Source organism: Oncorhynchus nerka, linkage group LG11 (genome assembly GCF_034236695.1).
Source record: "Oncorhynchus nerka isolate Pitt River linkage group LG11, Oner_Uvic_2.0, whole genome shotgun sequence".
Classification (NCBI taxonomy): Eukaryota; Metazoa; Chordata; class Actinopteri; order Salmoniformes; family Salmonidae; genus Oncorhynchus; species Oncorhynchus nerka.
In genome coordinates this window covers 51,422,747-51,446,135 of record NC_088406.1, presented here as the reverse complement: position 1 = coordinate 51,446,135, position 23,389 = coordinate 51,422,747, and the positions used below count along the sequence as shown (strand labels likewise).

The 23,389-nt window shown below is 44.3% G+C and overlaps 2 protein-coding genes and 1 long non-coding RNA gene across 4 annotated transcripts in view; 2 read left to right on the top strand and 1 right to left on the bottom strand.

Moving 5' to 3' along the window:
• The window catches only part of LOC135573997 (uncharacterized), a 42,405-nt gene extending 22,108 nt beyond the window's left edge, over nucleotides 1–20,297 (bottom strand). Inside the window, exons 1-3 of one of the 2 annotated variants that reach the window (XR_010465100.1) lie at nucleotides 18,646–20,297; nucleotides 18,454–18,527; nucleotides 6,763–6,863 (exon numbers count right to left, since the gene is read on the bottom strand). This is a non-coding gene — a long non-coding RNA (uncharacterized LOC135573997). The remainder of the gene's footprint in view (nucleotides 1–6,762; nucleotides 6,864–18,453; nucleotides 18,528–18,645) is intronic. The other variant, XR_010465101.1, reaches the window with a different exon arrangement.
• Nucleotides 2,177–8,955, top strand: LOC115137100 (protein FosB-like). Its single transcript, XM_029673152.2, has 5 exons — nucleotides 2,177–2,802; nucleotides 3,023–3,201; nucleotides 4,705–5,055; nucleotides 5,247–5,354; nucleotides 5,735–8,955. The coding sequence occupies exons 1-5, from the start codon at nucleotides 2,739–2,741 to the stop codon at nucleotides 6,356–6,358; spliced, it is 1,326 nt and encodes a 441-aa protein (XP_029529012.1). The 5' UTR covers nucleotides 2,177–2,738; the 3' UTR covers nucleotides 6,359–8,955.
• LOC115137101 (uncharacterized protein C19orf47 homolog) lies at nucleotides 11,748–19,074 on the top strand. Its single transcript, XM_029673157.2, is given in 9 exon segments — nucleotides 11,748–11,798; nucleotides 13,049–13,136; nucleotides 15,122–15,236; nucleotides 16,062–16,143; nucleotides 16,350–16,475; nucleotides 16,670–16,816; nucleotides 17,078–17,151; nucleotides 17,254–17,492; nucleotides 17,494–19,074. Coding segments are annotated over 9 exon segments (1,176 nt in total). The 5' UTR covers nucleotides 11,748–11,779; the 3' UTR covers nucleotides 17,780–19,074.
• Nucleotides 20,298–23,389: the final 3,092 nt, after the last annotated feature.

The window sequence follows — 23,389 nt, the reverse complement described above, 5'->3', positions numbered from 1 at the left end:
CCCCTGCCCTGTCACTCAATAACTGGTTACTGCGGAAACCGGTTGCCAGGCAACAAAAACAAAAAAAGACAACAGTTCTACGTCTCTACGTCAGGCGTGTTGGAACTGTATCTCCACGGCAACGCAACGCTGTACAAACATGCAGCAGACGTGGTGAGAAAGGGATTGTGGTGAGAAAGGGATTGTAAGCACATGGTTGGTCTGTAAAACCGATGTAGTCTTGTTTTAGCCGTTATATAACATAGACAAGTCTCGTTGATTATATATGTATGCATACTATACACAGCTTGGCTTTTCTTGTTTATGTCTAGCTAGCCTCAGCTTGCAGTGCAGATGTGTTTATGACAAGGGAATTGCTGTTTGCAGATGCTTTTTATTTATTTAACTAGGCAAGTCAGTAAAGAACAAATTCGTATTTACAATTACGGACTAGGAACAGTGCAGCCTATGGCACTGCCTTGTTCAGGGGCAGAACGACAGATGTTGACCTTGTCAGCTCGGGGTTCGATCTAACCACTAGGCTACCTGCCGCCACAGTCCATGCCAACTATCCCTCAATTCAACGACCTTTTCCTTTCTTAAACAGCTTAATGGTAGTTGTGGTTGTTGTCGTTGTTAGTCAGTGCAATAAGAATGTGAAATGTAAGGTATGCTATTGATCTCAATAATAGCCCGCCAGTCCTATCTTCTTGATCTTCTTTTTTCTGGATTATGAACCTCCTTCCTCTAATATAATACAAAACTTGCTGCTCTCCTGTGTAGGTAGGTACATGTACGCGGTATTGTTATGACCTCAGAGTTTACCATGGACCATCTGTACGGATTATTCATTGCGATTGAGCACCGACAGAGTACAGAACGTTCCTCATCGGTGACGTTGTAGTGCTGACTAATTGTTGTTATCCCCACTATTCCCAGTCATTTTACACACCGATGTATTCTACAACATGCCTGCCTCGGTGACATTTTACGACATTTTACCCCCCCACACACACACACTCCCTCACACACCTCCTCCCACCTGCCATATTCCCATTGGGGTCTTTACGTAGAGAGGAGCAGGCTACAGAAACGAAAATCAATCATGTTTATATACAGTTCGACAGAGGATGATGTTTGCAGTGACAGCAGTGTATTTCCGTCACTACTGCCCACGATCCGTGTCGGAACGCTCTGCTTCAATCTGTTTACATATTTTCTGGTAAAACGTTTGGAGACTCTCGAATAAAGAATACCCCTCGTTGTTATTCTGGGAACTTGTGTGGGGAAAAAAAATTGACAACAGAATCATTGATCAGCGACGCCCTCTGCACATTTCACACACCACGCTCATGAATAACACATAGTCTATCTTGCCATCTTCTAGATGAGTGCATAGACTCACCGTCCATAGATGAGTTGCCTGAAGATGCTCTACTCATAGAAACACATGTCGGATGGAAGTCCAAAAACACTTGCTTATTGCTTCACATGCTTTGGCTCGACCTTCTCCATTTCAGTCTAAAAGACCAGCTCATAAACTCATATTGATGATATTTGATGCAACGATAAAGAACAATAAATGTATGCGTTCAAACTTGCCAGCGCGAAAAACCTGTCGAAATCCCAGCAGCAGATGATCCCGTTCTAGAACGAGGGATTCCACGGCCTCTTCAAGAAAGGGAACTCCCGAGGGCGTGTCCGTGAGAAAGTTTATCCGAGAGGATTTCCTCTCTTTGCCTGGTGGGTTTCCTTCCTCTTGTGAGCGATGTCAAACCAACACAATTGCGTAAGAAATCGACAATGGAATGTGTATATGTTTATAATGGACAACCGGTCTAAATACGCCTACTTGAATAGTGCCAGCACGTTCATTGATGTACCTTTAGAAGTAATGTCAGTAATATCCCATTTCATTGTCACTAGGCTTTAGCCTACAGTATATACTAGGCTATATATCTGCTAACCTACATGCAAGATCTATATTCATTTATATATTTATTCATCTCTTTAGGCCTATGCAAAGATGAATGATATATATATATATATACGAGGCAGACAGTCTGTACATTAATAATCTTGCCTGTCTTATTCATGAACATATTCATTAGGCAATGGGCCAAACTAGCCCTCAAAGTTTTACCTGATCTGGAGCTTAACTCTACAATATTTAGGCTTTTTTACTGAGTAGAAAATAATTATTAGTCTACATGAGCAGACACCTCCAAAATACTAAGAACAAGTGCATTTGGATGATCATTTCATCTGCTTTTACAATACATCATTTGGCTACGTGCACACTAAAACTTGTTGTTTCATTAAATTTACTATCCGAAAATGTTTACTGGTTAGAAATATTTCGTGGCTGTGTTAGTAACATTTTCTATTCTCGTCTGCTGTACCGTTTCTGTGGGAGAGGGAATCCCTAGCTAAACGTCATTACCAAGGATACCAAACAAAAACATAACCCCATAAATGGGCACGTACGTCAGCGGAACTCCGAGGCGGGACTTCGTGTCCTTTACAATGCTTCGCTCGTACTCCATGGATTCATTCATAAGACAAGACTCGCTTCTGTGGGCCGAGACTTTATATCGCTGATCAGTTTATCCATAGTGGACTTTTACATGGATCTATAATTGCACATTGGAAAAACGGACAAAGGACATATTTTAGCGGACTCTGAATTGGATCAATGAGTTTTTAAAATCCGGAACGTAAGGACTGTTTCCATTGCAGCGAACTGGATTTTCTTCTTCATGCAACTTTTTTGGAAAGAGACCAAGAGCATCTTACCGGAGCAGAATAAGGAACACATTAACGGTAAAATACTTTCTTAACATGAATGTTAGATAATGCAGCAACACGGTTCTTATTACGTTATTTCCGATATACATGTAGGCTACACGTAAAGCAAGGTTTCCAGTTATGCATGTTTACTGTTGACCCTATCTTAGATACATGAGATTGCATTTCAATGACAGCAAACTGACAGCTGTCTCCCCTCTCTCCCCTTGCCCATGTGTGTGCGCTCGAACTGCAGGTGACGTCACACTCATTCCGGGAACTATAGGTTTTTCACTCGGCTCCTCCGGGGTAATGTTCCAAGGGTTCCCCGGTGACTTTGATACCATCTCCCGCGGAAGTTCGTCCCCGTCTATTGAGTCTCAGTACCTTTCCTCCGTGGACTCCTTCGGGAGCCCGCCGGCCAGTGCCTCACAGGTAGGTCCAATAAGTCCAATGTCTTAACTTTGAGCAAGGATTCGAGAAAGCGAGCTTATGTGTCCTTTCCGCCCACTTTCCGAAAGTTTATCATTATAATATTGAGGCAACATTTCATTTGACAGATGTTTATATAATAATGCATGAAGTCTGATGTATGTTGTTTATGATGATGGTGCCGTGGGCTGTATTCCAGGAATATGGGTTGAGTTTCGAATGATTTCATATGATGCTTTACAGTTCAGTAGCATTTGCAAATGCTGGTGCAGTTATACCTTGTCGCATTAGAGTTCAACCATGCAGAGTTTGGATTTATCAACCTGAGTATCATCATTATTATAAGCTTGTTATTACATAGGTTCTATGATAGGGAAAGGCAAGAACATTTCCCTTTCACGTCGCATCAACAATGCTAAAGATATGCTGCTAATGTCCTGGAAAATTACAGGGACTTGAACTTAATTGAAATAAAGGCTGCCGACCGGCATGATCTCGGACTCAGGCTTTGCCAATGCTACTAGCAACGTGTACTGTCTTTGGTGGTTGGTTTACAGCGCCCCGCGCAACGGATGACATCGTTTTGGCACTCTCCTACGTATGCACAAAAATACCCCGCCTTTGCTCGCTTCTCTCCACGCTCCCAGTTCAGGGCTTGCTGTGACGTAAATGCGTTCTATTTTGGAGTGTTACGTTGCGTTGCTAAGGGAACGCCGGGGAGGAGGAAGGAGGAGGGGGGACTTTTTTTGAGCGAGTTGATTGGTTTAGGCGGTCTCCTCAAAGCTGCATGCCCCCTTGCCTTACACGCTTTGATATGAATATTAATGTATTCCGAGTTTACTACGGCATCACTGCTCGTCTCAGTTCTAATTAAAGCAGAGAGCCAAGGATAGATTTGGGCACCTAAATCTATTATTGCAGTGATCTATTTATAACGTTGTTCTGCAGGGATTTTGGGAGACTCCAACTCTCACTGGCATTCAATCATTCCATAAGAGTGAAATTTCCTGATAAGCTTTATTACTTATTGTAAGCTTGTATGAGCCTTCATGATGTTATTATAAGGGTTATACATGTGTTACATTTTAACACATTTAAATGAATTGTTGTTATTAAGTTAGGATCATAATGAGATCATAATAAGACATTATAAGGGGGACATACAATGCATTTATAACAGTATCATAATGCATTATACCAGTCAGCTTCTTATCCACATGGTAAATGTTTGCAATGGTGGAATTTTATTCAACGTTTGTTTATAGATGACTTGCAATTAGAATGGGTGCGTCAAACTGTGCCCTAAAGGGTGTGTCTTATGGACATCAAGGCTATGCCATCTTCTGCTGTGATATCTACCCTCTTATGTTCAAGGAAATCAACATCTAAGTCGTTCACAAAGCAATGTTTAAAGAGCAAGACACTTTGTTGTCGTTGCATTGTATAGCAGCATCACATTTCTCTGTCTGTGTTCAGGCCTAACCCCTCCATCTCTGTGTGTTCCAGGATTGTGTGTCTGCTGGAGGCGGGGACGGGGTAGGCAGTGGAGGAGTGGATATGCCAGGCTCCTTTGTGCCCACAGTCACAGCCATCACTAGCAGCCAGGACCTGCAGTGGATGGTGCAGCCAACTCTCATTTCGTCCCAGGCCTCTGGCCAAAGTGGGACCCAGTCTGTGTCCCTGGTAGACCCTTATGATCTGCCAGGGCCCAGTTATTCCTCTGGCTCAGGTTTTACTCCCGCAGGCTCTGAGACCCCGGGGCAAGGCCCAGCCCCGGGCCCCATCCGCCAGTCTAGGACTCGTAGTCGCCGTGTACGAGACGAGTCTGTGAGTGACGATGGAGATGTTGGTGTGTTTGTAAGTGTGTGTGTATGCCCTGTGTGTCAATCTTTATATGTAGAATGGGTAGACAGCAAGAGTTAACACATTCACCACATTTTTTTTAACGATACTGTATCTGATGAGATATCTGTTATTCTAAGCTAGCGAGATAGAGGCAAAGACCAAGTTTGGGTTTGTTTTAATCTCTCCTTATTCTTTTCCTCCAGTTGACTCCAGAGGAGCAGGAGAAGAGGCGTGTTCGGCGCGAGAGGAACAAGCTGGCAGCCGCCAAATGCCGAAACCGCCGACGCGAACTCACTGACCGACTGCAAGGGGTGAGCTTGGCTGGGGTTCTTACTGTCAAAATGACTTATGGTAATAATTATATACAGTGTGTTACGCTACATTACTAGGCTTATGGTAATGACTGTGTATGTGAGTAATAGGAACACAATGTTATTTAAGTGGCTGGTTATTAACAGAAGTTGAAGTGAGCAAAGATGATTATAGTGCTTGTGAAAGTCTATTGTGCCTACAGTTGTTATAGTCTAATTTACCAGTCCTAGCATAGGCTATGCTATCTATTCCAAGGAGGAAACATGTAGGCCTATCTATATCTAGAAAGATAGCCATGCATCCATCTCCATAGACATAGAGGGTTAGACAATACAGCTCTTTGAATCCTATCTCTCGCCTGTCCTCCTTCCCTCCACAGGAGACCGACATCCTGGAGGATGAGAAGTCTGAGCTGGAGGCTGAAATCTCTGAGCTGCAGAAGGAGAAGGAGCGCCTGGAGTTTGTCCTGGTGGCTCACGAGCCCAGCTGCAAGATCCCCTACCAGGAGCAGCAGGCCTCAGGCTCCACACAGCTCCAGCATCAGCCCCTACTGCCCCAACAGGCCCCCGTCTCCATTGTGGGCTTGACTGTGGAGGACACTTTCTACCTGCCTCCCGCCTACAGCTCGCAGCCTTCTACTTCGCAGCATCAGCAGCAGCGACAACAGCAACAGGTTCAACCGCAGCAGCAGGTTCATCCGCAGCAACAGGTTCAACCGCAGCAGCAGGTTAATCCGCACCCGGGGATGATGCAGGAGGTAGCATTTTCTAGTTCTTTCTATGGCTCAAGCGAGCCTGCGCCGGGTGGGCCGTGCCTGGTGGCCGACGGTGGGGGTGGTGGTCACCATGATGGCGCGGCCGCTGGCAGCTACAACCCTTCATACACATCTTCATTTGTGTTCAGCTACCCAGAGGGAGCCTGCGGGGTCAGCGCTAACCAGAGAAACAGCAGCAGCGAGCAGTCCTCTGGTTCCCTGAACTCGCCCTCGCTGCTCGCGCTCTGACTGACCGACAGAGACACACACCATGCGCGCGCGCCCCTACGCCAATCACTTATATACGGCAAAAAACAGTTGCTCATGGTAGACGAGGTCAACAACATGGATGAACATACATTATATAATGAGCCATACAAAAATCGCACACATTCAGACCAAGTAAACATGACATCAAGCAAAGTTTGACCACATAGCATTTAGTGCACACCATTGTCCTCATGAGGAAACTAAATATAACTCATCAAGTATTTAAAGTGAATTCAAATTGAGTCCGAAACTCTGGGCTCTGAGTTGTCAGTCGATCTGTGAAAACATTCTCCGACATCATACCCAGGTTAATTCACAATGAATCTTTCAACGTCTTGTGACGTGCACGTACAGTGCACACAGTAAATAGAAAACATGCTCACCTGCGATCCAACAGGCACACTTGTCCTCCCCGTCGTTCCCTCTGTCGGTTATTCCTCTCTCACTGCTCCTGCTCTCATCTTCTTCACCCCTCCTCTTCATGCTGAATGTATTTGTGCAAGCGGAAATAGGGAAGAATGACTTAGGTTTGGGTCTTCTTTTGTGAGGCCAGACTGCTTGAGCTCTTGCTCTCCCCTCCTGCCTTCCTCATCCTCTCGGTTCCTCTTGCTTCTTCGTCGTTAGTTGTGACTTGGAAAGGGGAGGGCGTCACAGCCTCCAGCTATTTGGCTCTCTCTCTTTTTATCCTGCCGTCTACTCTTCGTCCATCTCTCCATCTTTGTTTCTCTCCTCTCTGTCTCTCTCTCTCTGAAGTCTTCGAACCCTGAGAGCACGCAGAGCCCTTCCAGACCCTGGGACCTTGACTGAGCGCCGGCCCACCTCACACGTCCCCCTCGTCCCCCCCACATGGACACGGACGCACCCCCCACTGAGGAGCCCTGGAGTGTTTCGCTCAAAGTAGAGCTTTAAAAAAAAACAAAGCAACAAAACAAAACAAAAAAACACATTGAAAAGACACAAAATAGGATGGACACAAATGCAAAAGGGTTGTGACTCTTTTCATTCTTCTCCTGAGCCATTGTTGGATGTTGAAACGATGGAGATGAAATGAGACTTGTGTTGCGCTGGTGAGATGAGGACGGCAGGAGAGTGAGAGAAGAGGCTTTAGCCGAGGTAGAGGTCTAGAGGGAGAGCTGAAACTTTGGCAGAGACAAAGGATGAGCCCCCTGTACTCTTAAACCTAAATTGAATTTTAAAACGCCCCCCCAAAAAATCCAGCTCTTGCCAACTGTGTGGATGGGTTACCTCTTACTGGCATAGTACCGCTGCCATACTGCAGAGTCTCTTCACCCTGGGCCCACACAAATACTCATACCGTCGCTTTCAAGCATCTGAATTGTCCTTCATTCGTTACTGATACTATTGTGTACAATGTTCTTCCCCCCTCCTTTATCACCAAGTATTCTCTGTTGTCGTTTTTAAGTCTTACCTTTGACAGCGAAAATGTCATGATTGAAAAGAAGAAAAAAAAACATTGAGAAAGGCATGTCCTTTTGGTAAAGAGCTTTTTGTCAGACATGAGTTTATTGGTATCAGATGTGAACCATTATGTTTTTTAAAAAAAATTTTAAAGATACTTTTAAAAGGAATATTCAACCAACCTCTGAACATTGGGATGAGCGGCCTCTCTTCCTCTCCTAGTGGGAGGTGCATTTATTGTGAGTGTATCCCACTCTGAGCCACTTGGCCCGCTTCTTTCTTTCTTTTGATTGAGGTTGACACGATGTTAGAGCACAATATACAGAGGCCGGACACACAGAGGAGACGAGAGGAGGGGGTGTTTGTGAGTATGTGTTCTTCATTTGCCTGTGAATTTGTTCCTTTTCATTTTCAAGTGACACTTGTTATGTTTTATGTATAAAAAAAAAATAATGTTTGGTTTTGTCCTCCGCTCTTACCTGTGTTGCCGAAGCCGGATGTTTTTGTTCTTTCAGGGGTGGTTTCCGCCTTAATGTTACTATTATTATTGTATTGTGTTGTTATTTGATTTTTTAAATATTATGTTTGGCAACTTCAGAGGCATGTGCACTATCATAAAATGTTATATGTGTCAAAAGTATACTTAAAAGCATACGCATATACATACAGAAGATATGTATATCGAAGTGTATGTACAATGATTGTAAAGTATGAATGTTTGAAAATATAAAAATTGGATATTTTTGTCAAATGAAGAAACAGAGGTGGTTGTTGAGGCTGGTTTTAAAATGGATATTTTTCTAAAAGAACAAAGAATTATAATAGATGACTGTACTTAACCATTCCCTCAATATGACGCACATTACCACTGCCTGTGCTCATATGTTTTATATATAAAGCACATTATTCATGATAACTATATCTAACACGTGATACTGCATGTACTGCGGCTCGTCAGTATGATGAGATTATTGAGGTGGTACTATTGCCTTTTTGCTTTTACATTTGCCTGTGCGAGGTCAGTCCCAATGCCTACACCACCAAAGCTTAATGTCACCACTTAGTCCCCTTCGGACCCAAAATGAGGAAACTAATATGAATTGAATGTAAAAAATACATATTAAAGTATTAATGATGCAAATCATTTTTTAATTGAATGTTTTTTGTTGAGAAGTTTGTTAGAGTCTAGTGTGCATTTTTGTTCAATAAAGTAGTTATCATGCGATTCAAATCGACAGACATTTCTGGAGAGCTTTTTGAGAGTTGCTCTCTTTAAAATATTCACCTCATAGTAGTTATTGTTGAAATATAACAACAAGAAAATATGTTTGGCTTATCATTAGACGGGCTAAAGTCTTAGTTGTTGAATTCAAAAGAGGGCCCCTCCAAAATAACTGACGTGCCAGGCTTCAACTGGTAAGACAAGGGACAGGCCTCGTATGCCCTTTTTGAATGACGAACGTCATTGCCTTTTCATTTCCTTCCATGAACCTACCATGGCATTGTTGATGATGTGTGAAATGGGTTTTATGCTGATAGATGGCACGTGTACGGAACGGTTTTGTGCCGCTACCTGTAGTACATCAGATGAACTTATAAACTGTACCTCGAGCTTTCATTCACATAGCCCTGTACATCCTATTCTGGCAGGTTCACTTACAACAAGTCTTATCAGTGATGAGGTCCATGGGTCCTATTCCATCAACAGCGCTCACAGAGTCTCCAGAGTTGGACAAAAACAACAATGCCGTGGTTCTTTCACTGAACGAGAGCATGTTTTGAATATTCATGCCGACGATATTCTTCTTATTTCACACCCTTAAAACAGGTGTCGCATTGATTTCTTGAATCCCAACCGTGCATTCTCTCAGAGAACGTTATGTCATTTTTGTCTGAGCCTGGAAACCCGGTTAGGAAGAGGAATACGCTCTTATGTCAGCACTGGACAGATCAGGAAATGAGGTCCAGTTCACATAAGACTCGTTTTCTAATCTGTACCATCTAAGGTGTCCGTTATATAGACCCCAAACACACACACACAGACAGAGAGAGTGTCTGTCCGCACTGCAGATGCTTGCTCACTGTCAAACCCCCCCTTCTCTTCTACCCTTCTCTCATCTCCGGAAATGGCATTTTATGCAGTGTCTAGGCTGGTGGCCAATACTGCCTTCACACCACCTCCCTCGTGTGATTTGTTTATTCACACCGTCACTGGAGGCCTACAGACAGAGGCAGAGAGAGAACGAAAGGTAAAGACAAGAGACATAGAGAGAGGAGGATTGAGGGAGAGAACTGAGAGGATTAAGTCATTTTGGACGTTCCTTTCCTAACAATCCAAGTAGAGATGGGCCATGGACACATGTAGAAACGATGACATAAACTCAGTAACTTTGTCACATCAGTGAACCTGCCTTCATACAAATACCTGATATAAGACTGACTGGAACAGACAAGAGGTCTTTGACCATTTTTGTGAATGACAAACAATTTGTTTTCCCCATGGGTTGCAAACGTACGATGTTATGTACTGAAATGGAGACTCTGAGAGGCAGCAGTCATATCGTCGGAGGCAGACATGTAGCAAATCATCTGAAGAACTTAATTTACGCAGAAGTCTTCTGGCACTCTCTTTCTGCTACGCTATGTGTCCAGTGTGACCATGTATTGCTGTGATTTTCAGCCCCTGTTATAAACTGTACCGCGAGCTTTCATTCACATAGCCCTGTATCTATGTTTGGGCCAAGAGGTCTTGACCTAATTGAGTGGAGGTTGAGGGGTGGACCTTGATTATAAATATATGAATCTTAAAGAAATATTTCAAAACACTCCATTTCTTAGCATTTTCCTTTGATGCCTTATTTCTGTTATTTCCTTCAATAGAACCTTCGTATTTTCCTCGAATGCCTTCTCTAGAAAAAGAAAATCAAACTGTATATGTAAACATATGTTTGTATTTTTCTGTGAAACAACGGTTGCATTGTTGTGATCAGCAGTGACCAATGAAAATGGACTCAGAAATTTATACTCGAGACATTGAGACTATTTGTAACAGCTGAGGCCCTAAACTAAATGGGTTTTATTGGAGGATATTGAGAGGGTGCTGCATCAGTGGTACAAACACTTTTACTCAACTGATCGATCTAATGATGGTGCTTTCATAACTACACACTTGTCCAATGCATAAAATAAGTATAATAATTGATGAAATGTAATACTCAATAGCCTTCTCTTGCTTCTGTTTCTGAATGAATCAATTTAACCTCTGATTATATTATACAGTACTGTCGATCTTTTTCAAATGGACCAGATGTTATGACAGTCCACCGGTCATATTTCTTTTTCTCGCTCTCCCTTTTCTCTCTCTCTCTCTGTGTCCACCCCATTCTAACTCCTTTCCTCCATTCTCTCTTATTGTACTTGAGGGGGGGGGGCGGCTTTACTCATCGTTGTTGTTGATAGACTGTGAAAGCTGAGTGAACGATCCCCTCTGTAACTGTTTATATTACGCTCCAAATCTTTATTGTCGAAAATGGCATTCAATAAACAGCAACATATTGTTAAGGTTATTTGTTGTGTGTGTGTGTGTGTGTGTGTGTGTGTGTGTGTCCCAGTGGAGGCTGGTGGGAGGAGCTATAGGAGGATGGGCTAATTGTAGAGGCTGGAATGGTATAGATGGAACAGAGTCAAACGTGGTTTCCACATGTTTGATCTGTTTGTTACGGTTCCATTTATTCCATTCCAGCCCTTAAAATGAGCCTGTCCTAAAGTTCCTCCCACCAGACTCCACCGGTGTGGCCCCATTCCTCACCTCTATCAGAAAATGTAACGTCACTGAAATGTCTCCAAAAAATGAACAATTTATGGCAGTAGATTGAAGGCTTACACTGCACTCTGGTGGTGAAAATATGCCACTTCAGAAACGCAACGGAAATTACGTCACGAACGGAGCTGTCTCCTGGATGCAGCTGTTCTTCTGTAAACATGGCGTCCGTAACAACAGGTGAGTGATATAAAAGGACCCAGATAATGTAGAAGATCGCTTAAAAAGACTCCTCAAATATTTAATTGTTATCAATTATTCTTAGAATAGTGATGAAGGATATTTATTTTTCGGAATGTAGAGAAACTGGTGTATGTGTCTAGCTAGCATTGTGTGTAGGTCTCAAGTGCCGACTAGAATGTAGTAGCTAACGTTAGCCGTTTAGCTAGCTAGATAACGTTAGCTATTCAAAATTGCTCGTGCATCATTCTTGTTTGTGGTTAAAACATTTTTTTTTTTACCACAAACAAAAGTGGGACTGATGAGTAGTTTATCATTGGCACCACCGAGTTGACTGATAGGTACGAAGTTGAAGTCAATCTAGCTCACATTTTCATTCACATGAACGTTAGCTACTGTTAAATTGGCTAGCTAGCAAGTCAACTAGTAGCTAGTTAGCTAGTCCACAACTACACATGTATCGTTCTAACATTAGCGTAATGGGAGGGGAGGTAGATCACTAGTCTAACAACTAACGTTACCGAAAGGTCGCCTAGTTTCATTATCATACGTTTCGTGCAGGCCATCGTGAAATGAATCCTAGACAGAACGGTTGGTTAATTAGTTTAGTTAGCAAGTTATGTTATATGTTCGCGACGAGTAGCCCACTCACTGCAACCAAGTCCCTTTATATCATGTTGGGACTGACTTTAGCTGCCTGTTATCTCCCTCTAGTTAGCTAACCAGAGACCACTCAGTTTAATTAAATAACTATGTTGTTTTGCCTGATACTGTAAAATGAAGTCCTTTACACATCACTGATCCGCTTTGACGGCAACATTATCGTTCTGGTGGAAACACTGGCAATATCAAATGTGTCTATGAACCCCAGTGGAATTTCGCTGTCACCAGAAGGCGATCCATCATGGTTTTATAAATAACACCTAACTGGCTGGTCGAGCATGTGCTGTCTGACTTCTGCACGCGGTCCTGTCACCAGGGTTTCCACTTGGAATGTTCCATTGGAGCGCACTACTATATGGATATAGCCAAATCAGATGGCTTTGAATTTTAACTTTGAAGGTCAGTGTAGTATGGCTTGTAGTATTGCCAGTGAAAAATAGGTTTGTCAAAATACGTTTTAAGATCATCACTTTTGTACAAGTATCTTTTAAGAGCTATATTAAAACACAAAAGCAATTCAAGTCAAGGTGTTTGTTTTTAATCAGCTACTTGAGCTGGTTTTAACGCTCCTCCCTCTGTCTTTTCAGCCACCTCGGAGTGGATCCAGTTCTTCAAAGATGCCGGGATACCTGCTGGTCTGGCTGTCAACTATGCCGTGTCTTTTGTGGACAACAGGTAATTAAGGCTGTCTTCACTCGCGATAGTATTAACTGGTATATGACTCCTTGCCGTTCCTCAAGTTATAACTCGTTAGTTGCTTAATGGACCCTGGCAATCTGTGTGAAATGTTAACTAGCTAAAGAACTATCTGAACTAATGTTTTCCCTCTACAATATGTGGTTAATTTTCAGAATGAGAGAATTAGGTGAAAATGAGGCAATGTTTTAAACAAGTAGATTCAGGGATCAAGTGTAGCTGGAGCTGGGCCTGGCTTATGCCAATAGCTGTGAAAAACACCACACACACTTTCCCTCTTTCAATACAGTGGATAAAAAGGGGTATGCCAGGTGTACTCTGGCTGAAATTATGCCAACTCACCATGTCGCTGAATCAGTGGGAGCCCTGAGCTTGTTTCCCGGCAACAATACGGTCCCATCTAGGGGTGATGGGAGACAGTGACACCCTTGTTCCTTATGTCCAGTCTACTCCGTAATTTGTTTTTTTGTTGCCGTCATTGCGGAAAAGCTCGCTTCACAGAGATGGGATGTTGGAAATGGAATCAACGTTTTCAATGCTTTTGTCGATGTCAGGATATTCAGCTTTGATTGTAAATCCAGAAGGTCGGCAGAGATGAAGTTCTCTCAAACATACTTTTAAGGCCACCGTCATTTGCAACCTCAAGGAGTTGATCTTCTTTCTGCACAGACATGGACGATTCACCTGGTACATTCACAAATGGGTCGCGGATCCATTCCTTCGCACTTCGTGGGTCTTTTGGTGGTTGGGAAGTAACGCTCGAACTCCATTGACAGCGAAGCTAGGGGATCGCGCACCAGCTGGGAGAAAGACGGCCCAGTCTGTCTCCCAAAATCCCCGCTCATTTTTGGAACATGTCAAATATGCCCCTGTCCACTCGCCTTCCCCACAGTTCCAGTTTGGCTTTGAATGCAGCCACGTTTATCTGCCAACTTAAAGACAGTTGTCATTCTCCCCCGGAAGTGACAGATTGAGTTCGTTGAGCAGGTTAAATATGTCACACGGGTAAGCGAGTTTTGCGGCCCATTCCTCGTCATTGAAATGTGCTGCCAGTGGTGACTTTATTTCCTGAAAGAATTCTCTGCAGCGGCTCTCGTAACTCAAACACTGGCAGGCGATCTCCCCCCGGATAGCCTATATCCACGTACTACGCACAGGGGACTGCGAGTCACCTGTCGCAATAAAGCCATATTTTAGGTAGGACATCATATTTTCTATTGAATGAGGCTTCTTTTTTTTTTTGCTGTCTCGGGCTCTGCTGTCTCTGCTTTATCGACATCGTCGTTGGGCCTTTTATCTTCCTTAGCCCTTCCGAAGATCTCGACGTTTGCTTGTTTTTATTCACGTCAACTAACGTAGTTGGTGAGCAACACAGCTCACGCAGACGGCGATGTGCGCTCGCGTTACTCAAGTCCAGAATCGGTAAACTGTTGTGGGCGTGACAGATATTAGAGTGGTGAGAAAAGGACCAACAGACTGCGCCAAGTTCAATGTAATTACTGCACAAATAGCCTCTAATTGTATATAATTATTATTTTATTTGACAGATTAAAAAAAATATATATATACATTATAATGAATTATCCTTTCCGTGCGTGGGCCCGGTGGTTGGGAACCGCTGATGTAGATCATATTCTTTGTTGTTTGCTTTTGTTAAAACCTGTATTTCCCCACTTGGAGAGTTTTAAAAAAAAAAATTTTTTTTTTTTTTTTTTTTGCATGTTTCAGTGCAAAAAGAAAGTGTCACCTTTTTGGGCACTCACCTGTTTGCATCCCTGGAAAAAGTATGTACTGGTTAAGAGCATCTGCTAAATGACTAAAATGTAAATGTAAAAATTTGTTATCGAAGTCGTGAATCATTTCCATTCATTTCGAATAAATTCTCGTCCATTCTTCTATTAGAAGGAATTAAATATCTATTTTCTCTCGCAATCCCACCTCCTTCTCTCTCACCCTCTCTGCAGGGTCCAGAAGAACATGCTGATGGACCTCAGTAAGGAGATCATGATGGACCTGGGCATCACTGTCATCGGTGACATTATTGCCATCCTCAAACACGCCAAACAGGTCTACCGACAGGTAAGGAGACGGCTTGTGTAGATCATGTTCGACCAGTCTAGAGAAATGATGGCTGGAAAGATACAATCACTGACCTGTTGCATCATTCATTCATTTCACCCTCAAAACCAATTCTTCCTTTGGCTGCCTCTCCTTCCAGTTCTCTACTGCCAATGACTGGAAGGAACTACAAAAATCTCTGAAACTGGAAACACTTATCTCCCTCACTAGCTTTAAGCACCAGCTGTCAGAGCAGCTCACAGATTACTGCACCTGTACATAGCCCATCTATAATTTAGCCCAAACAACTACCTCTTCCCCTACTGTATTTATATATTTATTTTGCTCCTTTGCACGCCTTTATTTCTATTTCTACTTCGCACATTTTTCTCCTGCAAATCTACCATTGCAGTGTTTTACTTGCTATATTGTATTTACTTCGCCACCACAGCCTTTTTTTTTGCCTTTACCTCCCTTATCTCACCTCATTTGCTCACATCGTATATAGACTTATTTTTCTACTATTATTGACTGTATGTTTGTTTTACTCCATGTGTAACTCTGTGTTGTTGTATGTGTTGAACTGCTTTGCTTTATCTTGGCCAGGTCGCAATTGTAAATGAGAACTTGTTCTCAACTTGCCTACCTGGTTAAATAAAGGTGAAATAAATAAATACAATTTAAAGAGCTTTTCGGGCACATGTTGGGAGCACTTCCTCCAATGCAGCACTACAAGTCATGCGATAGAGATATGGTGCTTTGCCAGAAGACTTGCTGTTTTTAATGCTGTTCTGACAGCAGTTACTCCAATACTGCCTCTCTCCCACCTCCCCTTCCCGTCTCCAGGACATGTGCAAAATGGCCACACAGGCCATAACCTCAGGACAGTCCAGCGTTCAGACCGAACTCCGAAGAACTGCCAACACCCGTGAGTATTTTGGTTCAACACAATGAACCGTTATGAATTTCATACCAGTGATTTGCCTTTTATGTATCGCCTTTCTCAGCATGCTTAACAGTGTAAGTCGCCCCTTCCACCGCCAATGAGTAGCGTCACCCTCTTGGGTAATGCACGGGAGCCATTCTGTGCCAGAATCCTCACCATATGTTTCTAATCCTCCTGTTTCTCTGCAGCCGCCACACGTATGATTGCCAACGCCTTGAGCCGCGACTCACCGCCAAACACACCAACCCATCACCCTGACAACCGGGCAATCTCTGTGACAGTGTCCAACAAACAGGCCAAAGGTGGCAAAGCAGGTAGCTACCCCCCTTTTCCACCCTCTGTGTGGACTGGCCTCTCACTCTCAATCTGCTGTAGCTGGAGGCAAAATCTCCCTAGCATAGATGTCACACTTGACTCTCTCTGTCTCCATCCCACAATATCTCATTCTTTTTCTTCTCTACCTCTTTCCACCTCCTCTCTCTCGCCATCCTATCTCTCTTTTTCCCAGTGCTGAGCCGGCCTGCTGACGAGGGGAACGGTCTGCCGGTGAAGCGTCGGCGCGTGACTGCAGAGATGGAAGGCAAGTACATCATCAACATGCCCAAAGGCACCACGGCACGCACCGCCCGAATCCTGGCCCAGCAGGCCAAGAAAGGTAGGGCCTCACCTTCTGGCCACGGTGAACCAAGGAAACTAATCATTCAACACCCTTTAATGCTCATCCCACTAACATTATGGTCTGACGCATCTAAAGGAAATGGGTCTTGGAATGTCTTTATCTCTTACCATGATAAAGATGACCCCTATCCCTCACTAGAACCCCCCCACCCCCACACACACACCATCCCACTCTTTCAATTTCTGTGTTTGACAGTATATTTATCTTTTTAACTCTGTTTCTCTTACCTATAAAAAGGGAGCAAGCGGATGTCTGTGTTTGAGCGACTGGGAGCCGAGTCCAAGGCAGATACCACCACGGGCAGCAGCAAGGTGAGCCCTCACTTTTGACACATTACATGTGTGTCTGTGTGACGGACGTTGATTGTTAGTCAGGGCATGGCCTCTCTGCTCTCATGGCCCGTCTCTCTCCAGGCCACGGGTGTGTTCAGTCGTCTGGGCCGAGCAGACGGCGCGGAGGAGGAGCAGGGAACGGCAGGAAGGGTTGATGTAGACGGAGTGGAAGAGGAGGAGGAGGATGATAGTGACGGAGAGGGTTCGGTCCTACAGTACGCTGGTGTCCTCAAGCGACTCCCATCCTCCCAGAAGAAAGAGCCTGTGGCCCCCAAGCTGGCCCCCACCACCCTCCGCCGCCTGGGAGGGAAATTCAAACTCCCCCACTGATTCTCCCTCCTCCTCGTCCTCTTCCTCCCCCGATGGCCTCCCCCCTGCCAAGCTCAGCGTGCTTCAGAGACTGGGCAAGCCCCCTGCCTCCCCACCGCCTGCCGACACCCAGGACAGCCGGGTGACCAGCACCAGAAATAAGGCCCGGCCAGGCCTGGCCCTGGCTAGCCCCAAAGTCAGCAGCAGCACCAGGGCTGGAGGAGGAGAGAGTTTTGGGGCTCAGATGGACGTAGGATCAGTCAATGTCTTTAAGAGACTAGGCAGCAGGAGGACCTAACACATATCAGGTCATGTCTAGACTTAAACCGTACCTTTTTATTATTTGGTATTATTCCCCTTACGTGTTGGAGTCATGAAAAGCATTGTGTTATTATATCCAACCTTAGAGGTTTGAGACGACCACTGCAATCAGCCTGGGTGAATGAACATTTTGGATGTTTCATCAGGTTTTGAAAGGTAAGTTTAGTTTCTATAGGCATAAATTTGACCCATCCGAGCGAACTACATTTTTAGGTTAGACACATTTTCTCCACGCTGCTGTTCCTCTGCCAAACAAGGAGATTAAACGTTCTGTACCCATCTACAGCTTTTAGTTGTATTGTTTTATACTATTGTTATGGCATGGAACCAACACTGGCCTCTTGACCTCATATGCCTCCAGTTGGGGATGCCATCCGTTACCCCCCCCCCCCCCCCGGAAGGCTAGTTATTGTGACATGTTGATGACATCACATAAAGAGCTAACCAGGGTACCAACAGAGACCTGTTTGTGCTAACGTTCCACTCCTTGTCATGCTATGTTTGTTATGTGAGGGGTGGAATGTTAGCACAAAACAGGTCTGTATTGTAGGCTTTTACGGAGAGCTGCTTCTAGTGAAGCTGGCTAAGTGACACAATGGATTGTTGGTATGCACAATGTAACGTTATTCCCCATATCACGTAAGCACTCACCTCATTTGGGCCGTGATGACCTGGAGAAGTACAGTCCACTGCGAAGACTTTAATGCTGTAACTCTGGCCCTAGACTGGCAAACAGCACATCAATGAACCTCTCAACCCACAAGCAAGAGCATCTCATCACCTCATTTTATATGAACTGTATCTGTAGAAATGCGTAAATGCATATTGCTTGATGATGTCTACCTTTTTTGAAGGCTCCACCGTCACATTGATCCTCTGGTTGTGTACAGCCATCTGCTTGAAAGCCAAGAGATTCTGAGTTGTCTGTTCACGGAAGAGGAAGTTACCCACCCTTGACCTGGAAGTAGATTTTATTGTGAGTCCGGGGCTTATTCAGTACGTAGAAATGTAACGTATAGAGCTCACATTACATGATGCTTTAGTTGACTAACAAGAGAAGCATGTTAGAAAGGGTATGGTGCAGAACTATCTAAATGTGTAATGTGCTTTCCTCTATAAGACCCTGGTTTTTCATAATTCAGCATGGTATAGGAACTGATATGTAATGTCCCCTTGATATCGATGCAATACTTAGCAGGTGTTCACCCAACTCAATGTCATTTTGAGACGGTCTTTTATTTATTTTTTATTAAACTTCACACTGGAACTTTGCTACACTGTGTATATATATATATATATTTTGAAAATCATGACAAAAAAAAAACACCCAAGGTTTTATTGTTTTTAAGATGTAATGGAACAAGGCACCCTGCCTGTGAAAGTGATCTTGAAGATAAACAAGAAAATGTCGGAAAAGTCTTGCCTGATTTATTTTCATTCTGTCTTTGAGCTAGCTACTCCAGCCGTCCCGCCCCCCAGGATTTCAGTCCTACAGGGTGCTCTTGAACTTTGGACCTTTCTCTTTTAATGAGATATCCTATTATTGAAAATGCGGGTGTGAGACCAGAGTCAATATTTGGCTTCTCGGTGGAATAGACATTGAGCTGATCATTTATCGAGGAGTTCAATAATATGTCTGGGAGTGTTGTGTGTTTGTCTGGGAGTGTTGTGTGTTTGTCTGAAGGAGTGTTGTGTGTTTGTCTGAAGGAGTGGTGTGTGTTTGTCTGGGAGAGCTGTGTGTTTGTCTGAAGGAGTGGTGTGTGTTTGTCTGAAGGAGTGGTGTGTGTTTGTCTGAAGGAGAGTTGTGTGTTTGTCTGAAGGAGTGGTGTGTGTTTGTCTGAAGGAGAGTTGTGTGTTTGTCTGAAGGAGTGGTGTGTGTTTGTCTGAAGGAGTGGTGTGTGTTTGTCTGGGAGTGTTGTGTGTTTGTCTGGGAGAGTTGTGTGTTTGTCTGAAGGAGTGGTGTGTGTTTGTCTGAAGGAGTGTTGTGTGTTAGGGGTTGAGTCAGGGAGCTCTCCATCTTGTCAGTGTTACCTCCCTGGAGATGGGTGTCTTAGCCTCCCCCTCACACACAAATGCGCTGCATCGACAAACACAGGCAGGAGCACAGCTGGTACCACTAACCAGGCTTTGACAGTGACAGACAGATGGGAGGGATGGTGCAATGTGACAGCCTGTCCAGTCTTCTCCCACTCACTGTTTCAGACAGACATAATACATGGAAGAGCGAGAACTCTCATCGACCTTCACTTCACTGCTTTCACCTCTGATTTGTAGTATCAGTGGTGGGAAAGGTACCCAGTTTTCATGCTTGAGTAAAAGTCAAGGTACCTTAGTAGAAAATGACTCAGGTAAAAGTGAGTCACCCAGTAAAATGGTACTTGAGTAAAAGTCTAAAAGTATTTGGTATGCATGAATAGAACCATGTTCCTGTCCTGCTTAAGCATCCAAAATATAAGGAGTACTTTTGGGTGTCAGTGAAAATGTATGGAGTACATTATTTTCTTTAGGAATATAGTGAAGTAAAAGTATTGAAAAATATAAATAGTAAAGTAAATTACATATACCCCAAAAAAACTACTTTAGTACTTTAAAGTATTTTTACTTAAGTACTTTACACCACTGTGTAGCACCCACCTAGCCTGAAATCCAGAACCTGTTTAGCTAAATTTCCACTCCTTCAAATCCAATCACATCAAATTACATTTTTAACATGCAGAAACAAACATCTTTCTGGTAAGAAGAGCGGCGGGGGCGTATGCCTCATGACTAACGAGACATGGTGTGATGAAGGAAACATACAGGAACTCAAATCCTTCTGTTCACCTGATTTAGAATTCCTCACAATCAAATGTAGACCGCATTATCTTCCAAGAGAATTCTCTTCGATTATAATCACAGCCGTATATATCCCCCCCAAGCAGACACATCGATGGCTCTGAACGAACTTTATTTAACTCTTTGCAAACTGGAAACCATTTATCCGGAGGCTGCATTCATTGTAGCTGGGGATTTTAACAAAGCTAATCTGAAAACAAGACTCCCTAAATTTGATCAGCATATCGATTGCGCAACCAGGGGTGGTAAAACCTTGGATCATTGTTACTCTAACTTCCGCGACGCATATAAGGCCCTGCCCCGCCCCCCCTTTCGGAAAAGCTGACCACGACTCCATTTTGCTGATCCCTGCCTACAGGCAGAAACTAAAACAAGAGGCTCCCACGCTGAGGTCTGTCCAACGCTGGTCAGACCAAGCTGACTCCACACTCCAAGACTGCTTCCATCACGTGGACTGGGACATGTTTCGTATTGCGTCAGATAAAAATATTGACGAATACGCTGATTCGGTGTGCGAGTTCATTAGAACGTGCGTTGAAGATGTCGTTCCCATAGCAACGATAAAAACATTCCCTAACCAGAAACCGTGGATTGATGGCAGCATTCGCGTGAAACTGAAAGCGCGAACCACTGCTTTTAATCAGGGCAAGGTGTCTGGCAACATGACCGAATACAAACAGTGCAGCTATTCCCTCCGCAAGGCTATTAAACAAGCTAAGCGTCAGTACAGAGACAAAGTAGAATCTCAATTCAACGGCTCAGACACAAGAGGCATGTGGCAGGGTCTACAGTCAATCACGGACTACAAGAAGAAACCCAGCCCAGTCACGGACCAGGATGTCTTGCTCCCAGGCAGACTAAATAACTTTTTGCCCGCTTTGAGGACAATACAGTGCCACTGACACGGCCTGCAACGAAAACATGCGGTCTCTCCTTCACTGCAGCCGAGGTGAGTAAGACATTTAAACGTGTTAACCCTCGCAAGGCTGCAGGCCCAGACGGCATCCCCAGCCGCGCCCTCAGAGCATGCGCAGACCAGCTGGCCGGTGTGTTTACGGACATATTCAATCAATCCCTATACCAGTCTGCTGTTCCCACATGCTTCAAGAGGGCCACCATTGTTCCTGTTCCCAAGAAAGCTAAGGCAACTGAGCTAAACGACTACCGCCCGTAGCACTCACTTCCGTCATCATGAAGTGCTTTGAGAGACTAGTCAAGGACCATATCACCTCCACCCTACCTGACACCCTAGACCCACTCCAATTTGCTTACCGCCCAAATAGGTCCACAGACGATGCAATCTCAACCACACTGCACACTGCCCTAACCCACCTGGACAAGAGGAATACCTATGTGAGAATGCTGTTAATCGACTACAGCTCGGCATTCAACACCATAGTACCCTCCAAGCTCGTCATCAAGCTCGAGACCCTGGGTCTCGACCCCGCCCTGTGCAACTGGGTACTGGACTTCCTGACGGGCCGCCCCCAGGTGGTGAGGGTAGGCAACAACATCTCCTCCCGCTGATCCTCAACACGGGGCCCCACAAGGGTGCGTTCTGAGCCCTCTCCTGTACTCCCTGTTCACCCACGACTGCGTGGTCACGCACGCCTCCAACTCAATCATCAAGTTTGCGGACGACACAACAGTGGTAGGCTTGATTACCAACAACGACGAGACGGCCTACAGGGAGGAGGTGAGGGCCCTCGGAGTGTGGTGTCAGGAAAATAACCTCACACTCAACGTCAACAAAACTAAGGAGATGATTGTGGACTTCAGGAAACAGCAGAGGGAACGCCCCCCTATCAACATCGATGGAACAGTAGTGGAGAGGGTAGCAAGTTTTAAGTTCCTCGGCATACACATCACAGACAAACTGAATTGGTCCACTCACACTGACAGCGTCGTGAAGAAGGCGCAGCAGCGCCTCCTCAACCTCAGGAGGCTGAAGAAATTCGGCTTGTCACCAAAAGCACTCACAAACTTCTACAGATGCACAATCGAGAGCATCCTGGCGGGCTGTATCACCGCCTGGTACGGCAACTGCTCCGCCCTCAACCGTAAGGCTCTCCAGAGGGTAGTGAGGTCTGCACAACGCATCACCGGGGGCAAACTACCTGCCCTCCAGGACACCTACACCACCCGATGTTACAGGAAGGCCATAAAGATCATCAAGGACATCAACCACCGAACCACTGCCTGTTCACCCCGCTATCATCCAGAAGGCGAGGTCAGTACAGGTGCATCAAAGCTGGGACTGAGAGACTGAAAAACAGCTTCTATCTCAAGGCTATCAGACTGTTAAACAGCCACCATTGAGTGGCTGCTGCCAACACACTGTCATTGACACTGACCCAACTCCAGCCACTTTAATAATGGGAATTGATGGGAAATGATGTAAATATATCACTAGCCACTTTAAACAATGCTACCTTATATAATGTTACTTACCCTACATTATTCATCTCATATGCATACGTATATACTGTACTCTACATCATCGACTGCATCCTTATGTAATACATGTATCACTAGCCACTTTAACTATGCCACTTTGTTTACTTTGTCTACATACTCATCTCATGTATATACTGTACTCGATACCATCTACTGTATGCTGCTCTGTACCATCACTCACTCATATATCCTTATGTACATATTCTTTATCCCCTTACACTGTGTATAAGACAGTAGTTTTAGAATTGTTAGTTAGATTACTTGTTGGTTATCACTGCATTGTCGGAACTAGAAG

What these genes read in the sequence shown, in the direction of transcription:
- LOC115137100 (XM_029673152.2), top strand. Translation starts at nt 2,739, where the DNA reads ATGCAACTTTTTTGGAAAGAGACCAAGAGCATCTTACCGGAGCAGAAT. An exon ending in GAATAAGGAACACATTAACG is followed by an intron (nt 2,803 to 3,022) that starts GTAAAATACTTT and finishes CTCGAACTGCAG; the next exon opens with GTGACGTCACACTCATTCCG. An exon ending in TCACTGACCGACTGCAAGGG is followed by an intron (nt 5,355 to 5,734) that starts GTGAGCTTGGCT and finishes TTCCCTCCACAG; the next exon opens with GAGACCGACATCCTGGAGGA.